The 20,154-nt window shown below is 38.3% G+C and overlaps 1 protein-coding gene across 2 annotated transcripts in view; it reads right to left on the minus strand.

Moving 5' to 3' along the window:
- Window positions 1-1,112: 1,112 nt before the first annotated feature.
- The window catches only part of LOC127427478 (gamma-aminobutyric acid receptor subunit pi-like), a 29,464-nt gene continuing 10,422 nt past the window's right edge, over window positions 1,113-20,154 (minus strand). For both annotated transcript variants that reach the window (XM_051675116.1, XM_051675115.1), the window contains 8 exons: window positions 11,148-11,248; window positions 10,837-10,904; window positions 10,037-10,254; window positions 7,792-7,874; window positions 4,250-4,387; window positions 3,970-4,122; window positions 3,308-3,501; window positions 1,113-2,801 (listed from right to left, as the gene is read on the minus strand). In XM_051675116.1, the coding sequence (XP_051531076.1) occupies window positions 2,466-2,801; window positions 3,308-3,501; window positions 3,970-4,122; window positions 4,250-4,387; window positions 7,792-7,874; window positions 10,037-10,254; window positions 10,837-10,904; window positions 11,148-11,248 (1,291 nt within the window). In that variant the 3' untranslated portion in view covers window positions 1,113-2,465. The remainder of the gene's footprint in view (window positions 2,802-3,307; window positions 3,502-3,969; window positions 4,123-4,249; window positions 4,388-7,791; window positions 7,875-10,036; window positions 10,255-10,836; window positions 10,905-11,147; window positions 11,249-20,154) is intronic.

Consider the following 20,154-nt stretch of genomic DNA (forward strand, 5'->3'; position numbering starts at 1 on the left):
TGGATATGGATATCAAAAATTCACATCATATATTATATCATATTACAAATCATATCAATGATCAATTTAGAGCTAGACAGATTTTGTTATAATTTTGAGTGAATCTAAAGCTCCATCAAAAAACAAAGGCCACATATTTCTGGCACAGAGATGGAGATGCATCTTCAAGAACATAATATACACAATGTACAAATCTGCATAAATCTATACAGTCCAAACTCACTTAAATCCTGTGTACCATGAGGAACAAGTCTGACACATACATGGATGAAATTAATTGAACCGAAAAGCATGCTGACATGTATGGGTATATACCCTCAGGTAAAATGTAACACAAAAATGAACACACATATGTCGCTATAAACCTCTTTCTCTCTCTCTCTGTCTCCCTGTCTCTCTCTCTCTCTCTCTCTCTCTCACACACACACACACACACACACAAACACACACCTTAAGGAGTTATTTCTACTTGATCCCAGATGTGTATGACTTTTTTCTTCTGTGGAACACAAACAGAGATTTTTAGAATTTCAGCTTTGTAGGTCCATACAATACAATTGAATGGTGGCCAGAAATCTGAAGTGCCAAAAAGCACATAAAGGCAGCATAAAAGTAATCCACATGACTCCAGTGGTTCAATCCATGTCTTCAGAAGCAATTTGATAGAAACAGATCAATATTTATTTTATTTTTTTTCTTTTTACTATAAATCTACTTTCAAACAGCCCTCCTATGAACTTTGACCACCTATGAACTGTATCACCACCTAATGGGCTGTTGTACAAATATTATTTATTTAATCTTTTCCTTTACTTTATCCCTCCCTTTTTTCTTTCTCCTCCCTGCCCAGTAGTTTGCGATATGCATGAAGAATGCGAATCTCTAAAAGACAGAAGAAGAACTCGGACCTCTCTTGAACGCTCATAAAAGGGCTGGTGAAAGTGTAGATTTATAGTAAAAAAGGATATAATTCTTGATCTGTTTCTCACCCACACCTATCATATATTTTCTGAAGACATAGATTTAACCACTGGAGTCATATGAGTTACTTTTATGCTACCTTCATGTGCTTTTTTGGAGCTTCAAAGTTTTGGTCACCATTCATTTGCATTGTATGGACCCACAGAGCTGAGATATTCTTCTAAATATCTTAATTTGTGTTCTGCAGAAGAAAGAAAGTCATATAAACTCAGCAAAAAAAGAAACGTCCCTTTTTCAGGACACTTTTTAAAGATAATTTAGTAAAAATCCAAATAACTTTACAGATCTTTATTGTAAAGGGTTTAAACAATGTTTTCAATGCTTGTTCAATGAACCATAAACAATTAATGAACATGCACCTGTGGAACAGTCGTTAAGACACTAACAACTAACAGACGGTAGGCAATTAAGGTCACAGTTATAAAAACTTAGGACACTAAAGAGACCTTTCTACTGACTCTGAAAAACACCAAAAGAAAGATGCCCTGGGTCCCTGCTCATGTGCATGAAAGTGCCTTAGGCATGCTAAGATGTGGCCAGGGCAATAAATTGCAATGTCCTTACTGAGACGCCTAAGACAGCACTACAGGGAGACAGGAAGGACAGCTGATCGTCCTCGCATTGGCAGACCACGTGTAACAACACCTGCACAGGATCAGTACATCCGAATATCACATCTGCATCACAGGAACAGGAAGGCAACAACAACTGCCCGAGTTACACCAGGAACACACAATCCCTCCATAAGTGCTCAGACTGTCTGCAATAGGCTGAGAGGCTGGACTGAGGGCTTGTTGGCCTATTGTAAGGCAGGTCCTTACCAGACATCACCGGCAACAACGTCACCTATGGGCACAAACCTATCTTCGCTGGACCAGACAGGACTGGCTAAAAGTGCTCTTCAATGATGAGTCGCAGTTTTGTCTCACCAGGGGTGATGGTCGAACTCACGTTTATCGTCGAAGGAATGAGTGTTACACCGAGGACTGTACTCTGGAGGTGGAGGGTCTATCATGGTCTGGGGTGGTGTGTCACAGCATCATCGGGCTGAGCTTGTTGTCATTACAGGCAATCTTTTTTTGCTGAGTTTACATCTGGGATGGCATGAGGGTGATAAATGGTGAGAGAATTTTCATTTTTGAGTGAACTATTTATTTAAGTCAGGTTGATTCAGTCAGAATAAATAATATTTTTAACTTGAATAAAACCAGTTAATTTAGATGTTACCAAAAGAAGCAAAACAAGTCAATGACATTTGTAACCACAGCTCTTGAATTATAATTTATTCATGTTTATTGCCAATTATAACCTAATGTTGAACAGGGACACTTAAGGGAATCATGCAGGGCAGAATAAAAAAATTGCATTAAAATTCATTGCCTGACATACAGTACACTTGGTAAGCAGATTGAAAATCTGGCCAGGGCCATGACCACCACAGCCCAGTAGTGGCCCTCCTGACACATACACAGACAGCAGGAGCTCTAGAAGTACAGGTAGTAGGTCCAGTAGAGGAGGTTAATGAAGATGAAGGAGAGAGGAAAGGTCAGTCGTGAGTAGTTGTCGATGTAGTGTGGGTTCTCCACTTTACAGCAGTTCAGACAGCGCACAACTCGCCGTGCCACCACCATGGACTTGCCACAGTGGCTCTGCGGTTGTGACGAGCTGATCTCCTCATTACTGTCACCAGTGGTGGGGCTGTTGGTGCTGCCCATATGGGACAGCATCTCCTCCCGTTTACGGGCCCGCAAAGCGTGCGTGCCAATGGAGGTAACAATGCCATTCATTTCGTCCTCACGCTCCTGCATTTCCTGGCCATACTGATAATGACAATGAGACATAAATGTGTTTTATGTATAATTATGACCATGGCAAAGGTGAACATGATGACACAATAATGAAGGGGAATAAAAACAATATTCATAGCCATGATGTTGGTCATTATGGCATTGGAACTAGGCCACAGCCAAGTATAGTGACAATTGAACCTGATCCCATTATTATTCCTAGTTGGCTGTCACATACATACATTTTTACACATTTAGACAGACACTGAAATATACAATATCAATCTACTAGCATCTAAACTGTAAACTCATTACGAATCGTTGAGTTTTATAGGATCTATGTTGATTTTATTGTATTTATAATAAATGAGATTAAATATGTTTAATATAATTTACTGTAACATTTATTTAACACAGTTAACACATTTATCTAATTTGATTCAGTTCTGTGTGATTTCTAAAGACAGGTCGGAACCATTATGCCGTAACATGCATAAACACATATCAGTAAATGAGTAAAACACATTTAGTGTCCTCACCATATATGCATTAGCAGCGTTTGGCTGGTGTAATGTGCAGAAATGGGCGACTGCGTATTCAATCAGTGCGCCAAAGATGAAGCTGAAGCAGATGCCCAGATACACATCAATGGCTTTGATAAAGCAGTTGGCATTTGGTAGAGAGGTGCGGGCCCCCATCATCAGGGTGGTCATAGTCAAAACTGTGGTCACTCCTGTTAGCACAGACAGAATGTTTTCAGTCATCCAAAATTAGAACCCAAAATCCAATAAATTCCACTTACAGTGGCTATATTTTTCACATTTGTAGCATTTTTCACCTTAAGTCCACTTGTAATGTTACTCAAGGTTTATCATACCACATACAGTTTTAAATGACTATTTTCCACCCTTTCAGACACCCATTCAGCTCGTTGTTGGTCATAAAGTTGCTAAATACTGAAAAAGCATTAATATTTAAATGTGTGAGTGGATATGTCAATGTGCTAATGACTGACATCATAACCACAACCATTTCTGAATTACCCATTTTTACAGCTTAGTTTCCATGTTTTAAGTGGACTTGAAAGAGAGCATTCTGTAGTCAGTTATATGAGTTTTAAAAAATTGATATCCATCACTATAATATATACAGATGTGATAGTTCAGGCTGATAGTAATCAATACACGCATTATGATCATACCTATGCAGATGCGAGCTGGGACTGAAGACTGACTGATCCAGAATGAGACCCAGGACAGGACCACCAGAGCACTGGAAGGAACGTACGTCTCCAATATAAAATATAAGATGCTCCGCTTGAGTTTAAAGTGGAAGATCAATTTAGGGTAGTTACCTGTGGGATTATTAATGCATTAAAGAGACAGTAAAACTTCAATAAAATACAATACAGGCTCCTCTCTCTCTCTCTCTGTGTGTGTGTGTGTGTGTGTGTGTGTGTGTGTGTGTGTGTGTGTACATACCAGTCTCATAAACGGCCTCAGATTCTGAAGTGTAGTGATCCTCAAGGGTGTACTGAGCAAGTTGTAAATGATCAAGACCACTAACTGATTGGTTCCCCCGAGTCCAATGGAACACAACATCTTTCACGTTATATCCCCCTGTGGAGAACATAATATCAGTCTAAGAGCCAAATATCACTACAAAATAAGTCATTTCAGTTCTGAGAGCTGCTATATTTCTACCAAATTACACTTGTACAAAAGTATGAAAGCATTTAATTACCACTGTTTTTAAATGTAACGCAACTAGGGCACAGCTTTATGTTATTAACATAGCCATTTCCATGATACTCGCAATTCTCAATTTATGCAGCATGTTGTAGACGTCTGTAATATGAAATCTAAACCTCAAGATGGCACTGTGTCATAAAACTTAGAAATCCTAGGTAGAAAAGATGCACAGATTTAACATTTGTCTTTCATCTAGATAATATTAAATATAATATCAATATTTATTATGAAATATGTTGTCCCTGATTGTCCCCAGTGCAAAGCTTATTTTATGAAAAAGCATGCACTGATCTGTTCAGAATAAAAGAACTAGCTTTCACATTGTTTTTTTTTTTTGTTTGTTTGTTTTTTTAAAGATTGTGTTTTTGATTTGACTTTTTCTATATATGCAACCCTGCTGAAAAGACCCGTTTAGATTACTATAAATCCATGCTGGTCTAAGATGGTTCTGCCAGGGATTGAAACAGATGAACACAAACGCAGATGGTTATAAACACAAAATGGGTTTTATTATATAAAAATGAAAAAAAAAAAAAAAAAAAAAAAAAATATATATATATATATATATATATATATATCACACACATACACACATACACACATACACACACACACATACAACGGTCCAGGCAAAACAGGACACAGAACAAAACAACCCATGAAAGGGAACAAACTAAAATGCAAAAAACAGGCATAAAACAAAATACAAGGACCAAGAACAAACTAGACTGACAAGAAACCACGATCAGACTGAAACCACAAGGAATGATCCAACACAGGACAAAGAACATGAGGGAGAAATCAAGAGGTAAACGAGGAGGGCAGGTGAAGCAAGTTAACAAAAATATCAGGGAACGAGGGGTTGGGCCAGATAACAAGACAGAGAACAGAAACAGCCAGGGCAGAGAAACACATGAGAGACAAAACACAAAACAACCAGAGTGTCAGGATCCTGTCATAACAGTGAAAAACCAAGACTAGACAATGACAGGATCCTGACATTACCCCATCTTTAAGGGGGGACAGATGGCATAATCCAGGGCGGAACCGGCGGGACAGACCTGGGTGGAGCCGGTGGGACGGATGGCATAATCCAGGGTGGAACCGGCGGGACAGACCAGGGCGGAACCGGTGGGACAGATAACAGACCAGAGGGGCACAGGCAGTACCAGCCAAAGGGGGGAGGGTGGGGGAAACCATGGAGGTGCCTCCAAGTTAGGGGCGGGGACAGGCGGCCAAGGAGGAGGGTCCAGGAAGGGAGTGGGGTCCTGCAGCCTGGGAGAAGGCTTCAGCAACGAGGTGGGATTCCGCAGCCGGGAAGGAGGCTTCAGGAAGGGGGTGGGATCCGGCAGCGGGACAATGTCGGGCAGCCTATGAGACGGGATGAGGTCTGGCAGCTCCAAGACAGGGGAGAGGACATGGATGGTGGCGGCCACTGGGAAGGGGTCAAGCCGGGCGGTGGCTGCTAGCGAAGGGTCAGGCTGGGTGGCGGCCGCTGGGCAGGGGTCAGGTTGGACGGCGTCCTGGCGGTCAGCAGCAGGCTCGGACACCTCCAGGCGGTCAGCAGCCTCCTTGCGGTCAGCAGCAGGCTTGGCTGCCTCCTGGCAGTAAACGATGGGCTCGGCGGATGCCTCCAGGCAGTCAACGACGGGCTCGGCGGACACCTCCAGGGTTCCGGCAGCGGACAGGGCAGGTACCTCCAGGGGTCTGGCTGCAGCAAGGGCGGGCACCTCCAGGGGTCCAGCAATGGAGGAGGTCCGTTTCCTCTTTCTAGTCCTCCTATTTCCTCCAGATGGATGACTCTGTAGGGCAGGCATGTCCGAGGAAACAGCGATGGGGTTTTGTGTTGACTGGAAGGGAGACCGGGGCCGGGAGGTGGGATCGTTTCAAACATTTTCAACCACCTCCCAGTAAGTTCAGGAGTCCAAGTCCCCATACACCTCCCAGTCAAATGGCTCATACAATCCGGAAAGGAAAAGATGTATAAGACCGGTCTCGCCAATACCCAACCCCTGAACTGCATTGATGAGCGCCTCGGCATAAATCCCAAAAGGCCGATTGCCCTGGCGACAGTTACTCAACCTGCAGTCCAGGGGTAAGTTCTGGGAGAACGGTTCCTGCCAGAGTGGAGCGGGGGTCAGAAACAGCCCCATGAAAAGAAAAGAAAAAAACAAACAAAAAACATGTCTGCTGGGTTCAAAAGTTTGGTTGGATCATTCTGTCAGGGATTGAAACAGAAGAACCCAAACGCAGACAGTAATAAACACAAAAGGAGTTTTATTACATAAAAATGAAAAAATACAATGGTCCAGGCAAAACAGGACATGAAACAAAACATTCCATGATAGGGAAAACAAACAAAAATACAGGCATAAAACAAAATACAAGAACCAGGAACAAACCAGACTGACAAGAAACCACGGAATGATCCAACACAGGACAAACAACACAAGGGAAATATAAAGAGGGAGAAATCAAGAAGTAAACGAGGAGGGAAGGTGAAGCAAATTAACAAAAAGATCAGGGAATGAGGGGGCGGGGCAAGGTAACAAGACAGAGAACAGAAACAGCCGGGGCAGAGAAACACAAGAGAGACGAAATACAAAACAACCGGAGTGTCAGGATCCTGTCATAATAGTGAAAAACCAAGACTAGACAATGACAGGATCCTGACAGGTTTATGCTGGTTAGTTAGTTGGTGCTGGTCTAGCTGGTGGACCAGCATGATCTTTCTGGAAAAGTTAAAGAAAAAAAGAAAATAAACTATTGCGTAAGTTGGTTGAAAAAGGAAGTCTTGCTAGTTTAGTTAGTTAAAAAAAACCTTATGTTATATGTTATGTTATATATTATGTTATTTATTATATGTAAAAATTCTGCATCCAGATGAATTTTTTAGAACATGTGGGACATTTATGGAGCATATACCTGGAGCATATTTCATTAGTGAAATAAATATTTCACAGCTTTTTCACAAACTTAGAAAAAGACATGCATGTTTCTGAAAAAGGCTTAAATCCTCTTATGCCTGCCACACACCAGGTTGTCAACTCTTGTGCACCATACTGTATGTGTACTGAATCACACTTTGTTGGGAACACCACACTCTGTTCTGCTGATTCAGGAAAAGGGGATACACATGTTCAGACTAGAAGCACCTTTTGAGGTCAATTCAAAACACTACTAATTCAGTCACTGTTTTGTTAAAATCTGGATTGTACATTTTCTACAATCTGAGTATGTTTCATGAGAAATATTGTATTTTGTAAGCCTACAGCTTTCAAGTTGAAGGGTGCACGTCTGCCTGTCCATGGGGTATTTGGTCAGGTCCATACTGCAGGCCACTGTGGTGGTAATTCTAGACAAACAGAGAGTGAAAAAAGATGACAAATATGAGATAATGTTAATGCTTATATAACACTAAATCAGCTCACTGTCTGTGAATGCTACTTTACAGCTAAATTCTTGACATCAGCTGCCCATCTATACTCAATTTCTGTCTTCTTTTCTATTCTTTCTGTACTTTCTTAGTTACCATTGTGAACCAAGACTGAAGCAGGTGTACATTGAAGCATCCTTAGACAAGATTAATATATCTCTGACAGATTGACAAATTCAATTGCAAAGTGGATTGCTGTGGACTGTAGGCTAATGATAGGCTTATGTATAGTAATATGGAAATAAACAATATATTGGATTCTAAAGCCAATTTTTTATTGTCTTATCAATGCTTTACTTGTCTGCCACAATAATGTAATGCATTTTAATTATCTGAATTTAAATATAACTATTTACAAATATTGAATCATTCTATTTTGAATTATTGTTATTTAAGGTGTTTCACGGCAAATATTTATATATGAGATTAATCCAGCATACCATGTAATTAATTCACATAAAAAAATGTAATCGAATGACAGCCCTAAAATTACTTTTTAATCTATTATGGGTAATAGACAAACAACAGTACAAAAAGTTTACAAAACTAGTTGCTCATTTGAATCTATTACCACCCTGCCTATAAAGAAATCTCTTCGCCTGCTATATAACAAAGGGATGGAAGTTATGCTAGCACCATTCCAATCACAAAATAAAATGTGTGACAGCTCATGGAAAGTGTAAGCGGTGATTCTGTCAGAAAGACTCGGAATGGCTTACGTCATTTATTCAATTCAGGTATCTGATCCAATTATATTCCAACCACTGCTTTATATGCTCTGCATCTGTTGCTCATCACTCGTTACGCTGCCGTTTGTTTTCACCCCCCACCACCCCTTCACCACCAGTTTAGGTCCCGTCCTGCTGAGGGGTAAGCTCCTCTCTCCTGCCGTCATCGCCTTCCGGCAAGATCTGACGGGTCGATAAAGTATACGAGAGCTGAACTGTAGGACGGGGCTAACACCAAAGGAAACTATTTTATCTACACGTCAATTATTATTCACTGCAAGTTTTTCTGGCAGAATTAACATTTATCCACTTACATACAGCTGCAATTTAGTCTGTAAAAAATTGCATTCTCTGACATTTGAATTTGTGGCCTTTGTTACTCCATAGCAAATACAATAGCTGTGTACCACAGAGCTGTGATTTTCTATTAATAGTTTAATCTAATTGTATCATTTCTCTGTACATTTTAAGTTGCTAATTTATTTGATTCTCTTACCTTGACAGGAGCATTAATGGAATGTTCAATACATTCTTTAATTAATCTCAATCTACAGCATTTGTGGCATATCAGCGTAATCAAAAAAAAAAAAAAAAAAAGCCACTTGTCTCTCAATTATATATATATAAAAAAAAAAAAGAGGCACAAATTGCTGTTAGAGTTAAACACTTACAATGGAACTGAATAGGGCCAGTCCATAAACATAAATTTACTCACTGTTTCAAAAGTATAGCCACAAGAAGGAAACATCATACATGTTAACAGGACTATACTGTGATAAAATCACTTACCAGGATGACAGGGTTTACCGCCGTTATATAAGCATGACAACAAAGTTGTAATATTGGATGTAACTTTACACTGATAAGGTTAGTAAGCGATTTTATCACACTAAAATCATGTTAGCAAATATAATGTTTACATATTGTGGCTATACTTTCACTTCCATTGTAAGTGCTTTACTGCAGCCATGTTTTTTCTTATTTATTTATAAATTGTTTTTTTTACAAACAAGTGATCAGTGAAAATCATTTTTGGTGGTAATCAAAATTACACCACAAATGATGTCGATTGAGCTTAACTTGTATTGAACCTGGAACATTCCTTTAATAGCTGAATTAAAAATCTTATTCTCTGATTTGAATTATTTACACTTGTAGGTGTCTTTGCATTATGATATGGCACTAACTATCTATTTCTGGTTGACCTCCCTTGCCCTATTCCCTCCATCAAGCCTCCAGAAAGTCCTTCAAATAGATTCTTTAACAGTAAGCCATTTCCTCAGTTATTACCCTTCTTTCTATGCTTTCACAAGCCCCCAGTAGTTACGGATCCTGTGAATGACACTTCATTACCTCAGGGCATACAGCACAGTTCCGTTGGGGAATATCCGGATCAGTCTGTTTTCGACAGTGATGTCGTGCAGGAAGGATTTCTTGGAATCCACAATAAACGTGTCAGGGACCCATAGGAGTTCCACCAGTCTCCCATCCAGACTCAAGCTCTTATTGCCATCAAAACACAACCGTTCATCGGTCCAGCGCTGACGAAGAAAGATGGTGGCTGTGTAATCCTGGGAATGTGCAACAGAAATGCTTACTCTAGCTACCAATACCAAATGCTGAGATTACATTTATACACAATTATTTCCAAAGACGCCCTTTGAAAATTGCCTTTTCATTACATGGCTCAGTGGAATACTTGATTCTGGTTGGTCAATCGGAGTGTTCTGCAGTCAAATATTTTTGTATAATGAACAACAGTTTAATTGGCCGTTGTCCCTGGCAACCAGTCTCCTACACTGTGCAAGTTTTATAGCAATCCGTGGTCTCTTTCTTCTCACATAATAAAAAAATTAAAATCAAATCAATATTTAATGTCCATTTATTACATTTTTTGGCAAGTAGCCATGCAATAAGTGGGATAATGTAAAGTCAAATGGTCATTATTGCAAAATAAATCTCTTCAGGATGATACAAGAACTGCCCTGATCACCCTGTCAGAGGGTTTAATATTTTATTGACCAGCTTACTGTATATTATCCATTGCACATCAGTTGCATCTGCTGGTTGTCACAGAAAAAAAAAATCTTAAATATTTTGTTCTTTCAAAATAATTTAGAAATTATACTTTGATGCTTGTAAGCGTATCTTACCATGTTGATTTCTGATATAGTGTCTATGCTGGCGATATCCAAACTCATGCCAACAGTAACAGGTCCATCTGAAGAATAAAAACACACATCACATTCAGTAGAGAGCAAGCACAATGCTAACAGAGCAAAAACAGCAGAAAGGATCTTAATTTACATGCATTACGAGAGTGGACTTCATCAGTTCAAGCCTGCAGCGTTTCTGCTGAGTTTAATTGCAGTAGTTAATGATGATAGGACTAAGGGAAGATAAACTTAAAAAAATCCACTTATTCAAGATAATTGTGTAAACGTAAAAGCTCTGTTCTCCATACTGTCAAAGAACGGCCTCAGGTACTTGTTGTATCCCTTCATCAGTTTCTGAATTGTGGGAGGCAAGATCTCCTCCGTGCTGGCGACAGAGAATTCCATGATCCTACATAAGCAGCAAAACACAAAACATACACTCAAAACATAGTTCTTTGGCTGAATTTAATTAAGTTTGGAACAGTTGTCCTACACATTGGAAATGGGTTTCCTTAACATAAAATTTTTGAACTTGGATGAACTCTATTAAAATATCTTGTGTAACAGAAATCTTGAGTAAAATTAGACGTATGGGGATCTTTGTTGGCCTGTTGGCTATTCAGTGTTTATGTGTGTGCACCTTTAAGTTGTGACAAAATGTTCAAGAATTGCGTTGCATTAGTTTTTTTAGCAACGTTTTTTAAAATGTAAAATACTTATCTCCTATCCCAGCTTCAAGTAAGCCATTTGTTGGTTGATTTCCTTGAAAACAGTATCCACTGTGTCTCTGTGCCACTATAAAAATGTTGCCCTGTTCATCTGAGCGTTAGGAGTGGGTAAAAATATAGTCTTTCCGATGCATTGCGATCTTGATTTGAACGATCTCGATATCAATTCTTAAATCCCAAGATTGATCTTTCACTCAATGTGCAGGCCTCAACTACAATGAGAGAAATCTGCAACCAAATTTTGCGCTACGTGACTAAAGTGACTATATTTGGCAACTGGCTGGTAAATGTTTACATTTCACTCACCAGTAATTGTGTAGTTTAGTCGTGAAGTGTTCAGCAGCAAGATCCTTTCACAGCGTGTTGAGAGTAAAAGTTGTTCCGTGTAATGTGTGTCCAAGATGAGATCCATGCAACCCTTTTGTCATTGAATGCTGTCTCTTTTAATACCCTTTCTAATCTTTATATTCAGTTGTTGATAAAATAAATAAATAAAAAAAACATTTAATTCTAATCATGCATCGCACAGATGAGGTAAAGCCATTCGAGTCCTCTCTAGTTAACATGTACACATTTAAAGGTGCTGTTTACAGAAATAACGTTTTTTTTTTAAAGAGACGTACCGGTTTTAGCACGTGTTCAACAAATCAATGTAAATTCTTGTAAATAGTGCAAATTATGCAATTTAACAATAAATATGTAACAAAATAATATATTAAATTTATTTGTGATAAATTTAATATGTGACCAATGTGACCAAAATGATGAAAAAGTAATAAAATATAATTAGTAAAATTAATATTTTCCTGATGAATCAAGTTCCCCTGTATAATTAACAGCATTAGCTGAGAGAGAATTTATTTTATAAGTAAGCAAAAGGGACATTATAAATGAAATAAACCCATATGAATCGATATTGAATCGAATCTAATCGAAATCGAATCGAATCGAGAGCTTGTCAATCGGAATTAAATTGAATCGGGAAATCTGTATCAATACCCAGCCCTTCTGAGCGTCCTGACTTCCCAGCATAGCAACAATGAATGACTCAACCAATGGGGTGAGTTTGGGGCGGGACTAAGTGAGATCAATCAACAGCAGCAGCATACTCCCCATAATAAGCTATTTGAAAGATGTTTATTTTTGCAATTCTATTTAATGGCACTATAGTGGCGCAGATTTACTTCAGCTTTAAGTAAATTGAGCAAGCAGAAACAAATCCTTTTTTGAGTGTTCACACACATTCAGCACATTGCTATTCTACAAGGCAATGCAGAAAATGAAAAGAACATGTGGACTACTACTTCTGCTACTAAACCAAGGTATGTTTTGATCATGTGGACTTGCATATAATTGCTAGTAAGTTATGACCTAGTTTTGATAACACTGTGTATTTTGGGGTTTCATCTTTTCCTCTCATTTAATCACTGCTGCCTACTGCGGCTTGCACGATTTGAGTGTCGTCAGTGATGGTAGAAGCGGCTGTGTTCTCTCCCGCAGAGTAGAGTCTCCGTTTCTGCAGTGAAAAGGGCCCATGAGCTTCAGATACGATTCAGCTTCAGGGTAACAATTCCACAGAGCACAGCAGCACATGTAGGAAATACTTCAAGAGACGTTTGAAGAAGAAAACCTTCCTGGTTGACACTACATAATACCCTCATAAATATTCTAGAACAGATAGAAACAACAACTGTGGCCAAAATCAGCCGGGGGACTGAATGCTCTTCTACTATTAATACATAAAGTGTCTTAAATATACAGTTCACTATAAACCAGTGCTCTTCAACCATTTTCAGATCAAAGGCCACTTGGTCAACATGATCAACTGTGAATTCAGCATGATGTTTCCGATAGTTTCGGTACCCTAGGATCGGCGACTGTATGCCGACACACTGACATGCATGATGACGGGCATGATTCAGAGGTTTCACTTTTCCCTCTAACATTGCTTTTTTACTCCACTAATGGTTAAGGTAAGGTTTGGGTTTGGGCTGGGGGATAGAATCTATAAATATATGCTTTTCTCTTCATGTATAACATCCTGTAAAGCTGAAAACAACTTGCTTCACTACTAGCTTTTGGCGACCTTTCCTGGACATAAATGGAGCTCACACGTGCCCATATGCCCTACAACACTTACCACTTTGGCCACTGGGGGCAGTGTTTGAAATTTCAGTGAATGTATACCAATTTTGACGAAAGAAAAGTTGATCAACTCTTTCCGATTTCACTGTGAGATCAGGCTGGCTTGGTGGATAGAGAGAATAAAAAGGGACCTCCTGTTATGTTTTACATTTAACTGAGTGTTGTCTTTTAAGGTTGGCCTATAATAACATGCATATGGTACCATATTTAAAAATATATTGTTTGTTATGATGGTTACATTGCAAAGCCGTTAAAATAATAAATGAACATATTTACGTGCACAATCTTATACTGATTACGCTTAATAAGATGACAATGTGTAAGGTCATGTAGACACGCCTTAAAAAGTTTTCTTTTACAGAGTGACATTTTGCACTAGGTGTAAATAGCACCTGCCACACAGCGTGACTATTTGCACTCAAACAGTCTTGTAGAAACAAACTGCACCCCCAAGTGTCACTGCAAGTGTTTCAGGAGGACGACCTGTGTTCGACTGCCCTTTTTGTCCCACTTTTCCCTATCCTGTTTTTTGTCTCGAGTCTTAATATTTCCTTTATTAATACTTATAATAATAAATAAACATTAATATAAAGGTTTAATGCCTCGCAATGATTTGGTCACAGTGATGGTCGGGGAGGTGAGGGAAAGGTTTTATCCGAGTAAAATTATCCATGGTTTTAATATAGTAATATTGTTGTTACCATTTTTGGAGGAAGTCAAAGTTTTAATGCAATTAACCATGGTGTTACTACAGTGATATGGTGTTAATATACAGTAGTAACCATGTTAAATTTTGTGGTTATGTTGATTCTACTACAAAATACAATGGTCACACTATGGTTAGAGTAGTAAAACCATGTTTAATTTTTGTAAGGGAAGGTTAGGGATAGGTTTAGGGGAAGGGGTTGGTGTAGGGTGCCTATGGAACTCTAAATAAACACAATAAACACACTGCAGTAATGCCCCTGTACTGTATGTTAGTATTTAATTTGGGGTGCAAATAGTTTCTGCCACTATTTGCGACCAGGTAACTATTTGCAACCTGGTAAAGGGGTATCCATGTTGAGCTGAACTGAATTTAAAGTTATAAAAATTACAAGTTATATTGCTGTGCATGTAAACGCACTCATTTACAGTTTTTACAAAGTTAACTTTAGCTTTGGTTGATATTCACTTGTATGTTTGTTTAATGCAAATATTGTTTTGTTTTTTGTATTTTCCACAAAAATCGGTTCAAGATCAAACAATAATTGGTGAACCCCCTACAGTACTGCCACGGATGCCATAGGGGTCACAGAAACCCTGTTGAAGACCTCTGCTATAAACAGTGTCTCATTTCAAAATGAAGTCAGCTTCAAAAAGCAACACTGCTCTGAAACTCCTGTGTCCAGGTTTGAGCCACTTTTCCACTTTGATTTTCACCCATGTGAGGTGCAGAAATGTGCATGCTAAACTGTTCACACAAACTTGTTTGTGTGTATGCATGTATGAAAGAAAGAGAGAGAGAGACAGAGGGGGAGAGAGAGGAAGACAGGCCGAAAGCTTCAGGTCATTAACATAATGTCTCCATTATTACTCTGAATAAACTGTTACTTCAATCTACAAAAAGAAAAAAAAAAAAAAAAAAAAAGCAGGAATTGAACCATGCGGGCCACTCTCACTATATTACCCCCTATTAACATGGTAGCCCATTCAAAAATATCTTCACAACATAACGCTCCTAATGCAACTGATCACATGCTGCTTAACTGAACACTTGGTTGAAAAATGTCTACATGTTATGAAGCTAATCATATATACCCAGCATCACAGAACTTTAATTAAGTACATTTTCCCCATAATAATAGCTTTACCATCCCAGTGTGGTATCTTTATCCTTGGGGGCTCAATAATCATACCCAAAGAACAATTTAACACTCTATCATGCGAGGCAAACAAGTAATGCTACAGGTAATGCTACAACAACCACAAGTAAGCCATTTTCTCAATTTTCGCTTTTCCCAAATTAGCAGAGTGTATCAATGAAATCAAAGATTAGATGGCCAGAAATTTCCTTCTACTCAATTCCGACAAAACAGAGGTACTAATTATTGGACCAAAAACATCGAAAAATAAGATGCTAAAATATAATTTGACTCTTGATGGATGTACTGTTATGTCGTCTTCTACAGCGAAGAATTTAAGTGTTATATTTGATACCAATCTGTCCTTTGAAAATCACATTTCCAATGTTTGTAGAACAGCAATTTTCCACAGAAATATTGCTAATTTTCAACACATGCTCTCTGTTGCTGATGCCGAAAAACTAATTCATGCGTTCATGACCTCAAGACTAGATTATTGTAATGCATTACTGGGAGGATGTCCAGCAAGATCAATAAATAAATTTTGTTCAAAATGCAGCAGCCAGAGTGCTGACTACAACCAAGAAATATGATCATATTAGCCCCATTTCATCGTCGTTACATTGGCTACCTGTTAAATGTATTATTAATTTTAAAATTCTGTTAACTACATATAAAGCTTTGAATGGTCTAGCTCCACAGTACTTAAGTGGCCTTCTGACACACTATATTTCATCAAGTTCAATACGATCACAAAATTTTGGTTTGTTAATAATTCCAAGAATATCAAAATCCACAAAAGGAGATAGATATTTTTAATATTTGGCTCCTAAACTATGGAATAGTTCTGGATGCAGACACACTCACTCAGTTTAAGTCTAGACTAAAGACTCATCTATTTAGCCAGACATACACCTAATTTATCCATCAACTGCTTTAGTTAGGTCTGCCGGAACCAGAAACATCCATCATGATCTATAACTCTGCATAAAATGTAATGGCATCTACGCTAATATTATTCTATGTGTTTCCATGTCTCATCCTCGGGATTCATATCCTGAGGTTACCAGAGCTGGCCAGATCCAAGCGTTCCTGCTTGGTGTCGGACTCCACTGCTATGTGTCGCTGAGTGATGATGACAAACTACAGCCGGTGCCAGCCAAATATCACTTCAGTCTTTTGACTTCAGAGGATAAACTGATGCCAACTCCAACTGAAAGACATCGGATACTTCATATGCCACTGCCTGAACCTTGGACTTAGGATGGACCTCACCGAACCTCACCGAAATGACCTGCAGGTTGAACTGCAATGCACCTCATTGATCTCTGCCTGCATCACCTTTGTCTATTGATGGACTACACTCTTGAAATGGAATACATAGACTATCATTTAATTGCCAACAAAAGCCTTCATCAGCCAACTAACAAAGGACAATGCATCTATGTGAACTTCTGCAGTTAATCCAGGAAGGATTTCAAAGACATTAGTCATTAATCTTAAAGTTCATTAAAAAAAATTTTTTTTTTTTTTAAACATTGGACCTTAACGCTTACTTAATTTGCAAATTTTAAACCATGACTTGCACTGCACATAAATTACTAATATTGGCATTATATTCATGTTGTTTAGCCAGAGGGGAACTGGCCCCCACAGTGACCCTGGTTTCTCCCAAGGTTATTTTTCTCCATTAACCAACATTTTATGGAGTTTTGTGTTCCTTGCCACAGTCGCCTTCAGCTTGCTCACATGGGTTCTAAATACAATTATTATTTAATTATTTAATTATTTAATTGTTATACACAATTTACAATCATATTTAATCAAACTACACAATGATTACTCTAAGGCGTGTTGTTAATTTTTTGTTAATGCATGATTTCCTGTAAAGCTGCTTTGAAACTATGTGTGTTATGAAAAGCACTATACAAATAAAAATGATTTAACTTGACTTGACTTAAATAAGAAACAGACATTTTATCAAAATCTGAGTTTTTGTTTAGCCCTCAAATGCCATTTTTTTTTTTTTTTTTTTTTTTTTTTGCTTTCTCACTTTCAGAAGTAGCTCAACACATACAAAAATCTAGTGTGTATTTCAAATAGAAAATAAACAAATATATACAAAAATCTAAGTTTCTAAATTTAAAGAGTGAACATATGCCAGCCTTTTCAGAATGGACATATTCCTGAAAGTGTGCTTTGACCCTCTATAGCATTAAATGTGAGCCCTCTGCTTGCTGCCTCCTTCAGGCTAAAGTGTCCAGTCATGTGTAAGGTCTGTGAATGGTAAGTAGAAGCAGATTTCCCCTGCTAACTGTGGCAGTTGACAAGCATCCATCTTACTCTTGCATGCATCGTGCATCACAGATTGACACATTCTAACAAACACACACACACACACACACACACACACACACACACACACACACACACCCTTTTGACTCTTCTTTGTCATGCTGCTGTCAGGACTAATAGAAAATACTGTGCATTGGGGAATATGACAGACGTTTACAGTATCTACATTTTTCTTTAATGTCATTACACTGAATGTAACATTTCCTTAGCAGAAATCCCTGAATGATTTGGAGTGCTGAGATGAAGTACTACAGCATCCACAGGGGACTCTGTTAACCTAATGAGAGACTCATTCTTTACTTTTTTAAGTCAACCTTTACATTAACATTAATTAATTTAGCAGATAGTTTAATCCAAAGTGATTTACAAATGCACGTTGTCATGAACGGCAAAGGGCAAATGAGAAATGAAACATGAATATGAAATGACATTCGTAACCCACTTTACTTCCATAATGTGATGTATTCCTGGATGCAACAAGATATTGGTAAGATATTTGTGACAAACAGTGCAGGTTATTGTGTCACTCATTTTCAAGATCAGCCAGTCTCCATTTCTTGGTGAAACTACATGTGTCACAAAAACAATGATTTTGTTCCTCATTGCTGGCTTAATGCAGGGAGTATTCCACATAGCATTCTCATCACTTATCTTGGTCAATTTTCCCAGGTAAAAGTTGTGAGAAGACATGCCAGTCACGACGTGTTTCATTAGTAGATGGTTAGTGTGTCTTTGAATTTAATTATGCATGTCACTTACATTAGCAAAATAAGACTCTGTCGTTCTTACAGTTCATTTAAACTATATATTAGGTTGCATTACTACATAATAAATTTGCTTGGTGAACAAATTTGTACTTGCATTTGGTGCTTGTCATGTGTTACATTTTGACCCTGCATGTGGAACTTTTCTTTTAAATGTCCCCTGGTACCATATCGACAACAGCAGATGTGTAATTTAACAGACTGAGAATTAGTTATACCAAGTTTATTCATTCATTCTATATTTCCTTCTATAGTTCTGAACAAGCACTGAGACTAAATCCAGCCCACGTCTCTGGTGTTGCTGCTGACTGATGTGCTGTGCTGTGTGTAGAAGAACAGCAATCCTAGCAGGACTGTCTTCCCTGTTTCAGCTCTAGCCTACAGGGACTGTTCCTCAAACTTGTATCAACTCCATCTCCCTCTCTACACACACCAGTGGTCATATGAGATATGAGGACCCCAACACTGCAACTCTTTCACTGAGAGACCTTGTCCAGCATAGAAATACATGGAAACGGGCTCAATATCATGCAGCCACAGAACGTTTTTGCAGAAAATGTTTGTCAAATAAATTTAAAAAAACAAAAAAACAGATTGATTATGTTGATGAGTAATAAACCAATAAATAAATAAACAAATAAGCAAGCAAACAGGCACTGTGCCTGGCAATTGGTTTATCACAGTTGGTAAGTTCAGAGTGATGACCTAATTATTTTCAGAAATTTGTGTGTACATGATACCATCAGTATGATCTTCTCCTACCATTTGGATCAACTGTGATTTTCCCAAGAGTATGTGTCATAAGAAGGGTTGGGAGGGTTACTTTTGAAATGTATTCCACTACAGATTACAGAATATCAAAATTGCCCTAATATCAAAGGTCTTATTCGAAAAAAAAAGAAATTATGATCTAACGTGAATTTTCTTGATAAAAAAATATGATCGTGCCTGGTAACGTGCATGGAAAATGGCTAGAAATAGCATTTTAGCTTAGCGTAAAGCTAACAATTTACACAAGGTTTATTTCTATTTCTTCTGCTCCAAACTTCAAACTTACTTCTCTGTCTGCTCGTATGAATGTAATACATCATAAGAATGTAAGTAATTAATCTCTTCAGTAATCTAAATACTTTTTGAATGTAACTGTATTCTAAATACCAATGATTTAAACTGTAACTGTAGTGGAATACAGTTACTTATATTTTGTATTTTAAATACGAATGTGGCATGGGGGGCGTGGTCATTTGTGTCGGTCTGCGGGAGAAAGAGAGTGGTAAGACTCGTCACCTGGTTCATAATTATCTCTAACACCTGTCTCTCATTATAGTGATGGCGGAGGGAGACTTAAAAGGCACGCCAGAGCATCAGAGAGGAGAGAGTATGACCAGAAAGCACAACAGTCAGAGTGCCTGAGAGTGTGCTACATTTTTATTACCTTTATGTTTATAATGACGGTTACCGATGGTTTATTACGTTCGT

The sequence above is a fragment of the Myxocyprinus asiaticus genome, chromosome 36 (genome assembly GCF_019703515.2).
Source record: "Myxocyprinus asiaticus isolate MX2 ecotype Aquarium Trade chromosome 36, UBuf_Myxa_2, whole genome shotgun sequence".
In the NCBI taxonomy this organism is placed as follows: Eukaryota; Metazoa; Chordata; class Actinopteri; order Cypriniformes; family Catostomidae; genus Myxocyprinus; species Myxocyprinus asiaticus.